General features: G+C 51.5%; 1 protein-coding gene across 2 annotated transcripts in view; it reads right to left on the minus strand.

The window, feature by feature from the left end:
- The window catches only part of LOC118391017 (sarcoplasmic/endoplasmic reticulum calcium ATPase 1-like), an 86166-nt gene that overhangs the window by 29185 nt on the left and 44051 nt on the right, over nucleotides 1-12930 (minus strand). For both annotated transcript variants that reach the window (XM_035781924.2, XM_035781923.2), the window contains exons 10-11: nucleotides 11361-11527; nucleotides 764-852 (exon numbers count right to left, since the gene is read on the minus strand). In XM_035781924.2, coding sequence (XP_035637817.1) covers nucleotides 764-852; nucleotides 11361-11527 — 256 coding nt within the window. The remainder of the gene's footprint in view (nucleotides 1-763; nucleotides 853-11360; nucleotides 11528-12930) is intronic.

A 12930-nucleotide genomic window follows, 5' to 3' on the forward strand; every position in this document is an offset into this window, starting at 1 on the left:
CATTATACAGGAAGGGAAGGACTGCGATCAAGTTTGGAACACTATGACTTTGGCCCAGCTACACCCCTCATCTCTCGCCGTGTTCTTCTCTCCCAATCTCTCGCTCTAGTCAGAGCCATTTGTCATCTATTCCTCTAGGATTTCTCCACAGTGAGACTATTTTAGTAGTTGTCACAGGTCGGTGTCCTTTCCTCTCTGCGCTATCTGTTCCATCATGGAAAAAGTTCACATGCTTCAGGAAAACATCATTTGCATTCTCCCTAAACTTCCCCAGAGCTGTTAACCATTTGCGACAGAGGAAAACAGAGTAAACCTATGGGGGCTGGGGGTGGGAATGGGGAAGGAAGGAGACTTCAAAAGAAACCCCTTTACATCAAATGGAAAAAAGGAGGTTAGGGGGCTTTTAACAGCAGGCCGACCAGATGAAAGTGGTCATGGTGGGACCAAGGCTTTTCCACTACCGCCTGTAAAAATAGGTGTTTGTCTGTCCACGGACAGGGAAGGTTAACAATGGCCAGCCTTAACTTTCCTCTGGGGCTCAGTGCTTTCAGACTCTGGACCACACTCACCACACAATTTACTGGGAAGTGTCGGAGATAAACCTCATAGTGTGTGTGTGTGTGTGTGTGTTAGTTTGTGTACGCATGGGTGCATGTTCCCCCACTTTGATGCCACAGTCACCACGAGTTGTAACCTCAAATCACACTTACAGTCATCTGCACTCTGTACACTAATACAAAGAAAGGTAGGAGGGGACACTCACACTTGCCCTTCAGGGGCATAGGTGGAGCCAGTTATAGAGAACTCATGGACAGCACAGCTGGAATCCTCCACCTTGTCCACCACAAACATCTGGAGAGAGAAGAGAGTTGGGATAGATAAAGCAGGTTAATGTAGGCTAGGATATCATCAAAGAGTATACAGAAACTCTGTGCCAGGGATTCCCAGAGTTCTGTACAGGGCCATGGGAGAGGTGAAGGACATTCCCGTCCCGGGCCGCTGACGCGGAGGGAAACACACTCACGCACGCTCCCACACTCCCATTCAGTTGTAGCGCCACTCAACTAAGTGCTTTCCCACCACATAATGTCACACAGCAGTTTCTGTTCTTTCCTTCTCTATTTTTCCAGCAGGCATTGGTTCCTGTGTTTACTGACCTTGGGACCAAACTATACCCTAAGCTACCAGTCTGTAATCCTGGCATACATAGCATAGATCACTAACCACACTGTTAGTGGAAGGCTAAGACTTGGGGGGACGGGGGCAGCGAGCGAGAATGAGAGAGCAAGTTGTTTCCCAGGTCAAATTTTGTTTTGATGTCTTTTCCGCCCTTCCCAGTGATCAGACTACGGTGTTGCCCAGAGTTCTGCTTTGTCTGCACCCATGTATTGATTTCCTGTGTAGAGAGCCCAGAACAAGTAGGGTTTGGCTATGCTGGCAGGTCTTTTAGGCTGGCAGCCCAGTGGTGAGGGTGGAGGGGGGTTCTACTGTAGCCTTGGATCTGCCCCTTCTCTCATGTGCGTGCGCGCGTGTGTGTGTGTATGTGTGTTACATGCATGCATGCATTCGATCTGGCCCTCTCCTTTCTCTCTTGTTCTGGCTGCAGCGGTGATAACAGGTGGAATGGATCTGATGAGGTTCATTTATGGGAGTGAATCGATTGGCTTGTCACAGGGGTCTGTTGTTCCATTCACACTGGCTGGGACCACTGAGGAGGTTACAAACAGACACGCAGCCTTTGACTTTCCTCACATCAATATTCTCTCTCTGTAATCACAGACTTGCCATCTGGACCAGACAACCATAGTAACCATGGAGAGAAGGGAGGAGATTGGCTAGGGCGGTCAGGTCGTGCACACACACTAAGGAAAATACTCCCTCCTGTCCGGGCTTTACTCGACTTTAAAGTCAATTCAATCTGGACGATTAAAGAATTAATGAAGAAAAAAAAAATAATATTTTCCCTTCAGTACATCCGCTGCTACTGCTTCTAGAGGGTGTGTGTGTTCTGTTTATACCGAGAGTAGTTTACAAAACACGTGTGTGAAATCTACTCCAGCTGAGAAGGTCTAACATTACACAGATCAGAGTCATCATGTCTGGAAGTGCTCATTTAGACAATGGGAAGTCGTACTCCGGTCGTTTCAAAATTAACAGTGACTCTGCTAATAACACTGGCTACCTATCAATTTAAAGACACTGCAAACAATGTAACCATCTAGTCAGTCTAGGGTCTAACCTGACTATGATGGCTAGTTCTAGGCGATGCTGGATGCTCAGGTGACATACAAGTTCTCTAGGATAGATCGAGCATCAAGAACAACCCTCTGCCACAGAAGCTTTATCTACTGACAATCTACCTACCTTGGGCCGCCTCAGTCCTCATCAAACAGTAACTGAGTAACAAACTGAATAATGTGAATGAGAAAAATGATTAGACTGACAAATAACCGCTGTGATTGGTGCCCCAGTGTGTCTGTGGCCCAGATCATACTGTTCTTTAGGAGATGATAGGAGCTGGATTCTGGGTCTTAAATCTTTTTTTCACTGATCCTGGATATGTGACCTTGGAGCCCAGGAGACGACTGCAGTAATTATTGGAAAGGGGATACCTAGCCAGTTGCACAACTAAATGCATACCCACACAAAATGTGTCTTCCACATTTAACCCAACCCCCTCTGAATCTTAGAGGTGCAGGGGGCTGTCTTAATCGACGTCCACGTCATTGGTGCCCAGGGAGCAGTTGTTGTTGGGGTGTAACTTCCTTGTTCAAGGCCATAACGGCAGATTTTCTCCACTTTGCCGGCTCAGGGATTCGATCCAGCAACCTTTCATTTACTGGCCCAACGCTCTTAACCGCTAGGCTACCTGCTGCCCCTTATTGTACATAGTCCCTGATAAGTAAGCTAACAACATAAAATACATGTCAAATCAAACTGTGTCATATGCGCCAAAGACCACAAGTGTAGACCTTAGCATGAAATGCTTACTTACAAGCCCTTAACCAACAGTGCAGTTCAAGAAGAGTTAAGAATATAGTCAATGTGCTGGGGTACAGGTTACTGAGATAACGTTTTACCACATGGCCTATCAGGACTGCTATTAGCATATTTGTAATAACTGCTATTTCAGTGTTTTGGGCATGTTTGTCATGGCATATTTCTCTCACTATCAGAGATGTGGTTTCCATGGAAACAAGGCACTACACAATTCATATGAACCAATGGTGCCCGTCTATAGAAGTTGAAACTCTCCTCAATACAATTTGACTTGCCCTATATTGTGTGTATTGTGCTGTGTTGGCAGCAGTACCAAAGTGAGAGTGTCCCTGCTCTGTGTACTGGAAATTAAATGGTATGTCGTCATAGAGGGTATTCACTCCTGTGTGTGACCGTGCCCTGGGATATCCCCTCGGCTGGGAAAGCAGGATATGACAGGGCTACGGGACACAGACGTTCTTATCAGAACCATATGGCACAGCTAGACCCAGCTTAAGGTCAAGGACACGCTTGCACACACACAGACAGGCAGGCAGACGCACGCACGTAGGCAGACGCACGTACGCAGGCGTAGGCAGACGCACACACACGCGCAGCCAGCCAGCCAGCCAGCCAGCCAGCCACACACACACGCGCGCCCAGACAGGCACACACACACGCGCGCCAGACAGGCACACACACACGCGCGCCCAGACAGACACACACACGCGCCCAGACAGGCACACACACACGCGCCCAGACAGGCACACACACACGCGCCCAGACAGGCACACACACACGCGCCCAGACAGGCACACACACACGCGCCCAGACAGGCACACACACACGCGCCCAGACAGGCACACACACACGCGCCCAGACAGGCACACACACACGCGCCCAGACAGGCACACACACACGCGCCCAGACAGGCACACACACACGCGCCCAGACAGGCACACACACACGCGCCCAGACAGGCACAGACACACGCGCCCAGGCAGACACACGCACACACACGCGCGCCCAGGCAGACGCACGCGCGCCCAGGCAGACACACGCGCGCCCAGGCAGACACACGCGCGCCCAGGCAGACACACGCGCGCCCAGGCAGACACACGCGCGCCCAGGCAGACACACGCGCGCCCAGGCAGACACACGCGCGCCCAGGCAGACACACGCGCGCCCAGGCAGACACACGCGCGCCCAGGCAGACACACGCGCGCCCAGGCAGACACACGCGCGCCCAGGCAGACACACGCGCGCAGGCAGACACACGCGCGCCCAGGCAGACACACGCGCGCCCAGGCAGACACACGCGCGCCCAGGCAGACACACGCGCGCCCAGGCAGACACACGCGCGCCCAGGCAGACACACGCGCGCCCAGGCAGACACACGCGCGCCCAGGCAGACAGACACGCGCCCAGACAGACACACGCCCAGGCAGGCAGACGCAGACGCGCAGGCAGACACACGCAGACGCGCAGGCAGGCACACGCAGACGCGCAAGCAGACACACGCAGACGCGCAGGCAGACACACGCAGACGCGCAGACACACGCAGACGCGCAGGCAGACACACGCAGACGCGCAGGCAGACACACGCAGACGCGCAGGCAGACACACGCAGACGCGCAGGCAGACACACGCAGACGCGCAGGCAGACACACGCAGACGCGCAGGCAGACACACGCAGACGCGCAGGCAGACACACGCAGACGCGCAGGCAGACACACGCAGACGCGCAGGCAGACACACGCAGACGCGCAGGCAGACACACGCAGACGCGCAGGCAGACGCGCAGGCAGACACACGCAGACGCGCAGGCAGACACACGCAGACGCGCAGGCAGACACACGCAGACGCGCAGGCAGACACACGCAGACGCGCAGGCAGACACACGCAGACGCGCAGGCAGACACACGCAGACGCGCAGGCAGACACACGCAGACGCGCAAGCAGACACACGCAGACGCGCAAGCAGACACACGCAGACGCAGACACACGCGCAGACACACGCACGCACACAGGCATAGGCACGCACACAGGCATAGGCACGCACAGGCACGCACGTACGTACACAGGTATAGGCACGCACGCACACAGGCATAGGCACGCACGCACAGGCACGCACGCACACAGGTATAGGCACGCACGCACACAGGTATAGGCACGCACGCACACAGGTATAGGCACGCACGCACACAGGTATAGGCACGCACGCACACAGGTATAGGCACGCACGCACACAGGTATAGGCACGCACGCACACAGGTATAGGCACGCACGCACACAGGTATAGGCACGCACGCACACAGGTACAGGCACGCACGCACACAGGTATAGGCACGCACGCACACAGGTATAGGCACGCACGCACACAGGTATAGGCACGCACGCACACAGGTATAGGCACGCACGCACACAGGTATAGGCACGCACGCACACATGTATAGGCACGCACACAAACAAAGGCACGCAAGCAGATGCACGCAGGCACGGACACGCAGGCAGACGCACGCACACAGGTATAGGCACGCACACAAACAAAGGCACGCAAGCAGATGCACGCAGGCACGGACACGCAGGCAGACGCACGCTCGCAGACGCTCGCACACGCACGCTCGCACACGCACGCAGGCAGACGCACGCAGGCAGACGCACGCACGCAGACGCACGCAGGCAGACGCACGCAGGCAGACGCACGCAGGCAGACGCACGCAGGCAGACGCACGCAGACGCACGCAGGCAGACGCACGCTCTCTCGCAGGCAGGGAGACGCAGGCAGGGAGACGCACGCAGGCAGACACACACACGCATGCAGACGCATGCAGGCAGTCAGATGCACGCAGGAGTACGTTCGCACGGACACTCAGGCAGACAGATGCACGCAGGAGCGTACTGGCACGCAGGAGCATGCTCGCACTGGCACGCAGGCAGACGCACGCAGGCAGTCAGATGCATGCAGGCGCACGCTCGCACGGACACGCGAGAGAGCTTGCATCTGCCTGCATGCAGACGCAGGCAGACGCAAGCTCTCTCGCATGCAGACGCAGGCAGAAGCGGGCGCAGGGGCGGGCGGGCACGCCGCAGGCAGGCGCGGGCACGCCGCAGGCAGGCGCGGGCACGCTCGCAGGCAGGCGCGGGCACGCTCGCAGGCAGGCGCGGGCACGCTCGCAGGCAGGCGCGGGCACGCCGCAGGCAGGCGCGGGCACGCTCGCAGGCAGGCGCGGGCACGCCGCAGGCAGGCGCGGGCACGCCGCAGGCAGGCGCGGGCAGGCTCGCAGGCAGGCGCGGGCAGGCTCGCAGGCAGGCGCGGGCAGGCTCGCAGGCAGGCGCGGGCACGCTCGCAGGCAGGCGCGGGCACGCTCGCAGGCAGGCGCGGGCACGCTCGCAGGCAGGCGCGGGCACGCGCAGGCAGGCGCGGGCACGCCGCAGGCAGGCGCGGGCACGCCGCAGGCAGGCGCGGGCACGCGCAGGCAGGCGCGGGCACGCCGCAGGCAGGCGCGGGCACGCTCGCAGGCAGGCGCGGGCACGCTCGCAGGAGAGAGTTGCTTTCATTTATTTTGTTAACCTTGATTTATAGAGGTTAGTCTCAGAGACAAAATCTATAATAGAAGAGAGACCTGGGTTCAAAATGGCAGCAGTAAGTCAGGGACCATTTCCCCTGGCGTTTCATATCAGGTAAATTCTATCACTCAAAACTATGATGGAAAAACAACGCTGCACCACGCTGAAGACAGAGGGAGAGCAGGTCTGTGTTTCCCTTAATCTCTCAGCTGCATTAAGCTAATATACCCTGGGCCCTGAGGGTAAATATTTACCAGAGAGAGCAGAGCAGTTGAGTCCCAAATGGCACCCTTTTCCCTTTATAGAGCACTACTTTTGACCACAGACCATAGGTTTGGGAGTCAACCCAGGTCTCTTTCCAGCAGTCAGGTTCCTAGGTAGGTAAAGAGTGACCAGGGATAGCGGTTAGCTCAGCTCAGGGAGATTACCCAGTTCTGTTATACTTCCACAGGACAGTAGGGAACTCCCGCTCTCCCTCGATTGCTGCTGATGGTTGGAACAATGTATACACATTTACTGACTGGAGCAAGCGGTCAGTTTCTACTAGCCACGTCATCACAGAGAGGGTAAGGGAGAGAGAGCAAGAGATACAGAGAGAAAGAGCGAAATAGGGGCAAGAGAGCAGCATCCTCTCAGCAGGAAACAGCAGTTGTGCAACCCTCTGGAGCTTCTTATACACACAGATGCACTGCATGCTGAAACAAAACATACAGGAAAGGCAGCAGAGCAGCACGGAAGAGAGAGTTCAAACCTCCTGAGAATATCATACAAACACAGTGAAACAGCAGGGACAAACAAATATAAATGCAATCACAAACACAGAAAAGTTTGGGGTCACTTAGAAATGTCCTTGTTTTTTTGGAAAGAAAAGCACATTTTGTTCCATTTTAAAATAGCATAAAAAAAATGGATCAGAAACACAGTGTAGACATTGTTAATGTTGTAAATTAATATTGTAGCTTGAAAACAGACATTTTGAGCCTGTAATCGAACCCACAAATGCTGACGCTCCAGATACTGAACTAGTCTAATGAAGGGCAGTTTTATAGCTTCTTTAAATCAGAACAGTTTTCAGCTGTGCTAACATAATTGCAAAAGGGTTTTCTAATGATCAATTAGCCTTTTAAAATTATAAACTTTGATTAGCTAACACAACGTGCCATGGGAACACAGGAGTGATGGTTGCTGATAATGGGCCTCTGTGCGCCTATGTAGATACTCAAATATCAGCAGTTTCCAGCTACAATAATCATTTAAAACATTAACAATGTCTACACTGTATTTGACAAAAAAATGAGCTTTTCTTTAAAAACAAGGACATTTCTATGTGACCCCAAACCTTTAAACAGTAGTCTGTGTGAAGGGATCATCTCAGTCATCAAATGTTACACACACACAGGTCTACACATAAAACGCCAACTGGTGACCTGGGTTAAGCTCTTAGTTTTCACATCAATAAGCGAATACAAATACATGGACTCCATGACAGACATAGCACACACACACACACACACACACACACACACACAGAGCGAGGGTAGAGAGAGCGAGGGTAGAGAGAGCGAGGGTAGAGAGAGCGAGGGTAGAGAGAGCGAGGGTAGAGAGAGCGAGGGTAGAGAGAGCGAGGGTAGAGAGAGCGAGGGTAGAGAGAGCGAGGGTAGAGAGAGCGAGGGTAGAGAGAGCGAGGGTAGAGAGAGCGAGGGTAGAGAGAGCGAGGGTAGAGAGAGCGAGGGTAGAGAGAGCGAGGGTAGAGAGAGCGAGGGTAGAGAGAGCGAGGGTAGAGAGAGCGAGGGTAGAGAGAGCGAGGGTAGAGAGAGCGAGGGTAGAGAGAGCGAGGGTAGAGAGAGCGAGGGTAGAGAGAGCGAGGGTAGAGAGAGCGAGGGTAGAGAGAGCGAGGGTAGAGAGAGCGAGGGTAGAGAGAGCGAGGGTAGAGAGGGGTAGAGAGAGCGAGGGTAGAGAGAGGGTAGAGAGAGCGAGGGTAGAGAGAGCGAGGGTAGAGAGAGCGAGGGTAGAGAGAGCGAGGGTAGAGAGAGGCGAGGGTAGAGAGAGCGAGGGTAGAGAGAGCGAGGGTAGAGAGAGCGAGGGTAGAGAGAGCGAGGGTAGAGAGCGAGCGAGGGTAGAGAGAGCGAGGGTAGAGAGAGCGAGGGTAGAGAGAGCGAGGGTAGAGAGAGCGAGGGTAGAGAGAGCGAGGGTAGAGAGAGCGAGGGTAGAGAGAGCGAGGGTAGAGAGAGCGAGGGTAGAGAGAGCGAGGGTAGAGAGAGCGAGAGAGCCCAGGAAGCAACACGTCAAGTCCAGATACAACTACACTGCAGTTAAAACAAACACTAGACGTTTTTATAGACCATGTTCTGTATGGCCTGTATGTAAAAGCACTGCCTGGCACACTGGCTGTACAGTACTGTAACTGAACAGTGTGGCAAACACCCTTTAAGGCAGGCACAGGTGGATGCTATTTCTCCACTATCGTTTAGTCTTAATGTGCTCAGCTGGTAATACACTTGTGTCCTCCGGTAAACTCTTCCAACATAAATCATCATCCATTCAGGTTGCCAAGGCATCGGTTCCTCCTTAACTAGCTTTAATGGCGTGCCACCCCCAAAAAAAAAAAAAAAAAAACTGAATATATGCTATGCATGCAGTCTTAAAATACCACCATTTTGGGATTTTATGACAACTTCAGGATGTTGCACACCACGTTTAGCCAATCAGGTTGCAACAGTGTTGTTTACCCCTGGCTGAACGCGGGGCACAACATCAGGAAGTAGCATCTAGCATGGCGGTGGGAAATTGTTTTATTATGACAGTATGCATCTTTTCCCTGTGTTTTCTGCAGCGGCTAGTTAACCCTATCAGTCCCAAGACCCCAGCAAAAATCAGCTTTCCATGTATCGGACTTTCCTTTATCTGCATGTCCAGCCCTTATATTTAGCCTCACAATGAAGTATTTTACCATTTCCTTTTCAGGACAACCAGGGCTACAAGTACAACACGAAACAACTTGACAAATAGTTGCATTCATGAATTATTGACAAATGGCAATAAAATAAAATGGTCCGCCAAAGCAAAAACCTGATAATAATGATTTTATGAATGATAACCGTTGTTTGCTCAGTGGGAAATGAATATCCAACTAGTCCGTGACAACTGTGTGGAGTGTCAGCAACTGTGTGAGCTTATTACATTATTAGACACTATGTCCTGGCATATCCTATGTCCTGGCATATCCTATCTTCTAACGACTCTTGTAGCTTGTGAGCGTCAGAGCAAAACAGGTGCATGTTCGTTATCCATGAAAAGTCTCAGCTTTTAAATCGTTTGTAGTTCAAAACATTCGGACTCTTGAGTTTTTTTGTAAAAAGAGGCGGCCCCGGGCCCCCCTCGGGATCCGCCCTTGTCTCACAAACACCGCTCGAGCTCAGCCCCCGTTAATCATGTTTTATGTATGAACCAATCACTGCGTGACACGAGTGTATTACCAGCTGAGCATATTAAGCCTTGAAGATCGTGGAGCTCTAGCACCCACTAGCAGCTGCCTAGGCTACCTTAAAGGGAACAGGCTTCATCTCAGTCATCAAATGTGATTAAAATATTGACTTAAAGGCAACTTTCATATTTCAAATTGGCAAATAACATGACCACTGGCTAGCATGTACAATTTAGAGGTACAAATTTGAAATGCAGTTTGATCTTTCTCATAGGTGAGAGGTCAGGTGAGGGTAAGAGGAGTTAACTGTGGTTAGGCAATGTGTGTGTGTGTGTGTGTGTGTGTGTGTGTGTGTGTGTGTGTGTGTGCTGGGTGGGGTGTGAGCCAGATCCTGCTCCAGAGGCTAAATGGAAGCCAAGACAAACAGTGGCCCTGGCATTTCCTCTGTGGTAGAGCAGAGCGTGCACACACCCACCCGACCAAGGTGTGGAGAGGAATGGGATGAGCTGTGGGATTCCACAAGAGTGACAATATGGGTGTGTACTCCGACTCCTGTGCTTGCACTGTGCATGTAGCCTATTTCTCTGTACATAAAGGTCTCCAATGGTTATTTAGCAGCTGCAGGTTTGACATTTGAAAACATATCTGAGCTCTGAGCTTCCTGCCTGCTAGCTGTCTGTGCCAGCCTCTCTCAGGGTCAGTGAGAGGGCCATGTAGTACTGTGACATACAGTACAGTGTGCCGTTTGGTCCTGCCAGCCTGCATGCCTGCCCTGTCTAGCCTAGCTACACCAGCTCTCAAATGGCTGGCTGACGGTAAACATTACAACATCGCAGGGATTTTCCATCACTACTAACCCCACCTGTCCCCCATCCAAAACCTCTGTGTGTGTGTGTGTGTGTGTGTGTGTGTACACGCACACCTGCGTGTCCAAACCCAACACTAACTGTATTTCACTGGAAAGAACACAGATGTGCTTTTGAGATTAGGTTGTTCATGAGTTTGGCTAATCTTAACACAGAATATAATCTGACTGACTGAAGGCGTCTCAGTATGAAGGAAGTGTCTATCATTTATAAAGATGAAAGTGGATTACAATGCTTTGGTTTTTCTCTAAACTCGATGAAACTAAATATCCTGGGCCGGTACAATGACAAAACATCCTCTACAACTGCAGGTAGCCTAGTGGTTAGATAAGTGGGCCTGCAACCAAAAGGTTGTCAGGTAGTATCCCAAGACCAAAAAAGCACTTAACACTTTAAACGTGTTTTTCCTTTACGTCAAAGCGTCATCACAGCACATGTGAACAGCTGTCAATCGCACTAATATTACAGTCGCACATCAAACCATTCACACTAATATCCCTTGTGTGTGTTCCCAGACTCACCCTGCAGACAGACATCTGGTTAGTGGTGAGGGTGCCAGTCTTGTCAGAGCAGATGACAGAGGTGCAGCCCAGGGTCTCCACAGAGGGCAGGCTGCGGACGATGGCGTTCTTTTTGGCCATGCGTCGGGTCCCCAGCGCTAGGCAGGTGGTGATAACAGCGGGTAGACCTGAGAGGGTAAGAGAGGCAGGATTGGATAGAGTGGAATGGACCAATACAGTACAGTAACATGGACAGTAGTGGTGCACGGGTCAGCTGTTTGTTCACCAGCAGTCGCCCGCAATTACTAATTATCCATCCACAACCTCCCAACTATGTGACATAGTACAAATCTGAGAGCCGCACCAGACTCTAACCTGCAAATATAGAAATTGCACTATAGGCTAGTCAGAGATGGCGTAACAATTTTTTTGACAGGAGGTTCAGAGTTTATTGGTGCCTAATTTAGATATGTTTCTGCTTATAATTTCTGACATTTTGGTAGGATATTATTTATTCAACTTGATTAGATAGGGGAAGCTTCTCTTCTGCCATTTTATGTTGCTCACCAGAATAATAGCATAAATGATCGAATGAATGCTTCAATCTAGTTGACACCATCTCTGCTTCTGTTTAGGGATCTGGGAGAAAATTCTATAAAATGTCCAAAACTACATCAATTTGACCGGTAGTAAGGAAATAGAAAGCTGTGAAAACGACCCAAAGTGTTTCTGATAATATTTCAGTTTAACCTGGATGCATATTTTATGTGCTTGAAAAGATAGGGACCGTCTGTAGTGGTCCTAACTGTGCATTCACATTCTCCCAAGACACTGAAAGAAATCCTGTTCCCGAAACAAAATGTACATTTTGTGTATCATTTTACTGCAAGAAATGCTTAATTCTACAGGAGTTATTATTAAGGCAATGTGAGAGGTTATAGACCTGCAGTCAGTGTCCAGTCCACATACAGTGCTTTTGGAAAGTATTCAGGCCTTTACTTTTTCCACATTGTTAGGTTACAACATTATTCTAAAATTGATTAGTTCTCCCCCTCATCAATCTCCACACACACACACACACACACACACACAGCTCTGCCTGGGCCACTCAAGGACATAGTGACTTGTCCCAAAGCCACTCCTGCGTTGTCGTAGCTGTGTGCTTAGGGTCATTGTCCTGTTGGAAGGTGAACCCTCGCACCAGTCCGAGGTCCTGAGCAGGTTTTCATCAAGGAGCTCTATACTTTGCGCCGGTCATCTTTGCCTCGATCCCAACTAGTCTCCCAGTCCCTGCCGCTGAAAAACATCCCCACAGCATGATGCTGCCACCAGTATTGAGTCACCGTAGGGATGGTGCCAGGTTTCCTCCAGACGTGACACTTGGCATTGAGGCCAAATTCCTCTCATCAGACCAGGAAAAAAAGTTTCTCATGGTCTGAGAGTCTTTAGGTGGCTTTTGACAAACCCCAAGCGGGTTATCATGTGCCTTTAATTGAAGAGTAGCTTCCATCTGGCCACTCTACCATAAAGGACTGATTGGTGGAGTGCTGCAGAGGTGGTTGTCCATAGGAACTCTCGAGCTCTGTCAGAA

Source organism: Oncorhynchus keta, chromosome 12 (assembly GCF_023373465.1).
Source record: "Oncorhynchus keta strain PuntledgeMale-10-30-2019 chromosome 12, Oket_V2, whole genome shotgun sequence".
NCBI classification, from domain to species: domain Eukaryota; kingdom Metazoa; phylum Chordata; class Actinopteri; order Salmoniformes; family Salmonidae; genus Oncorhynchus; species Oncorhynchus keta.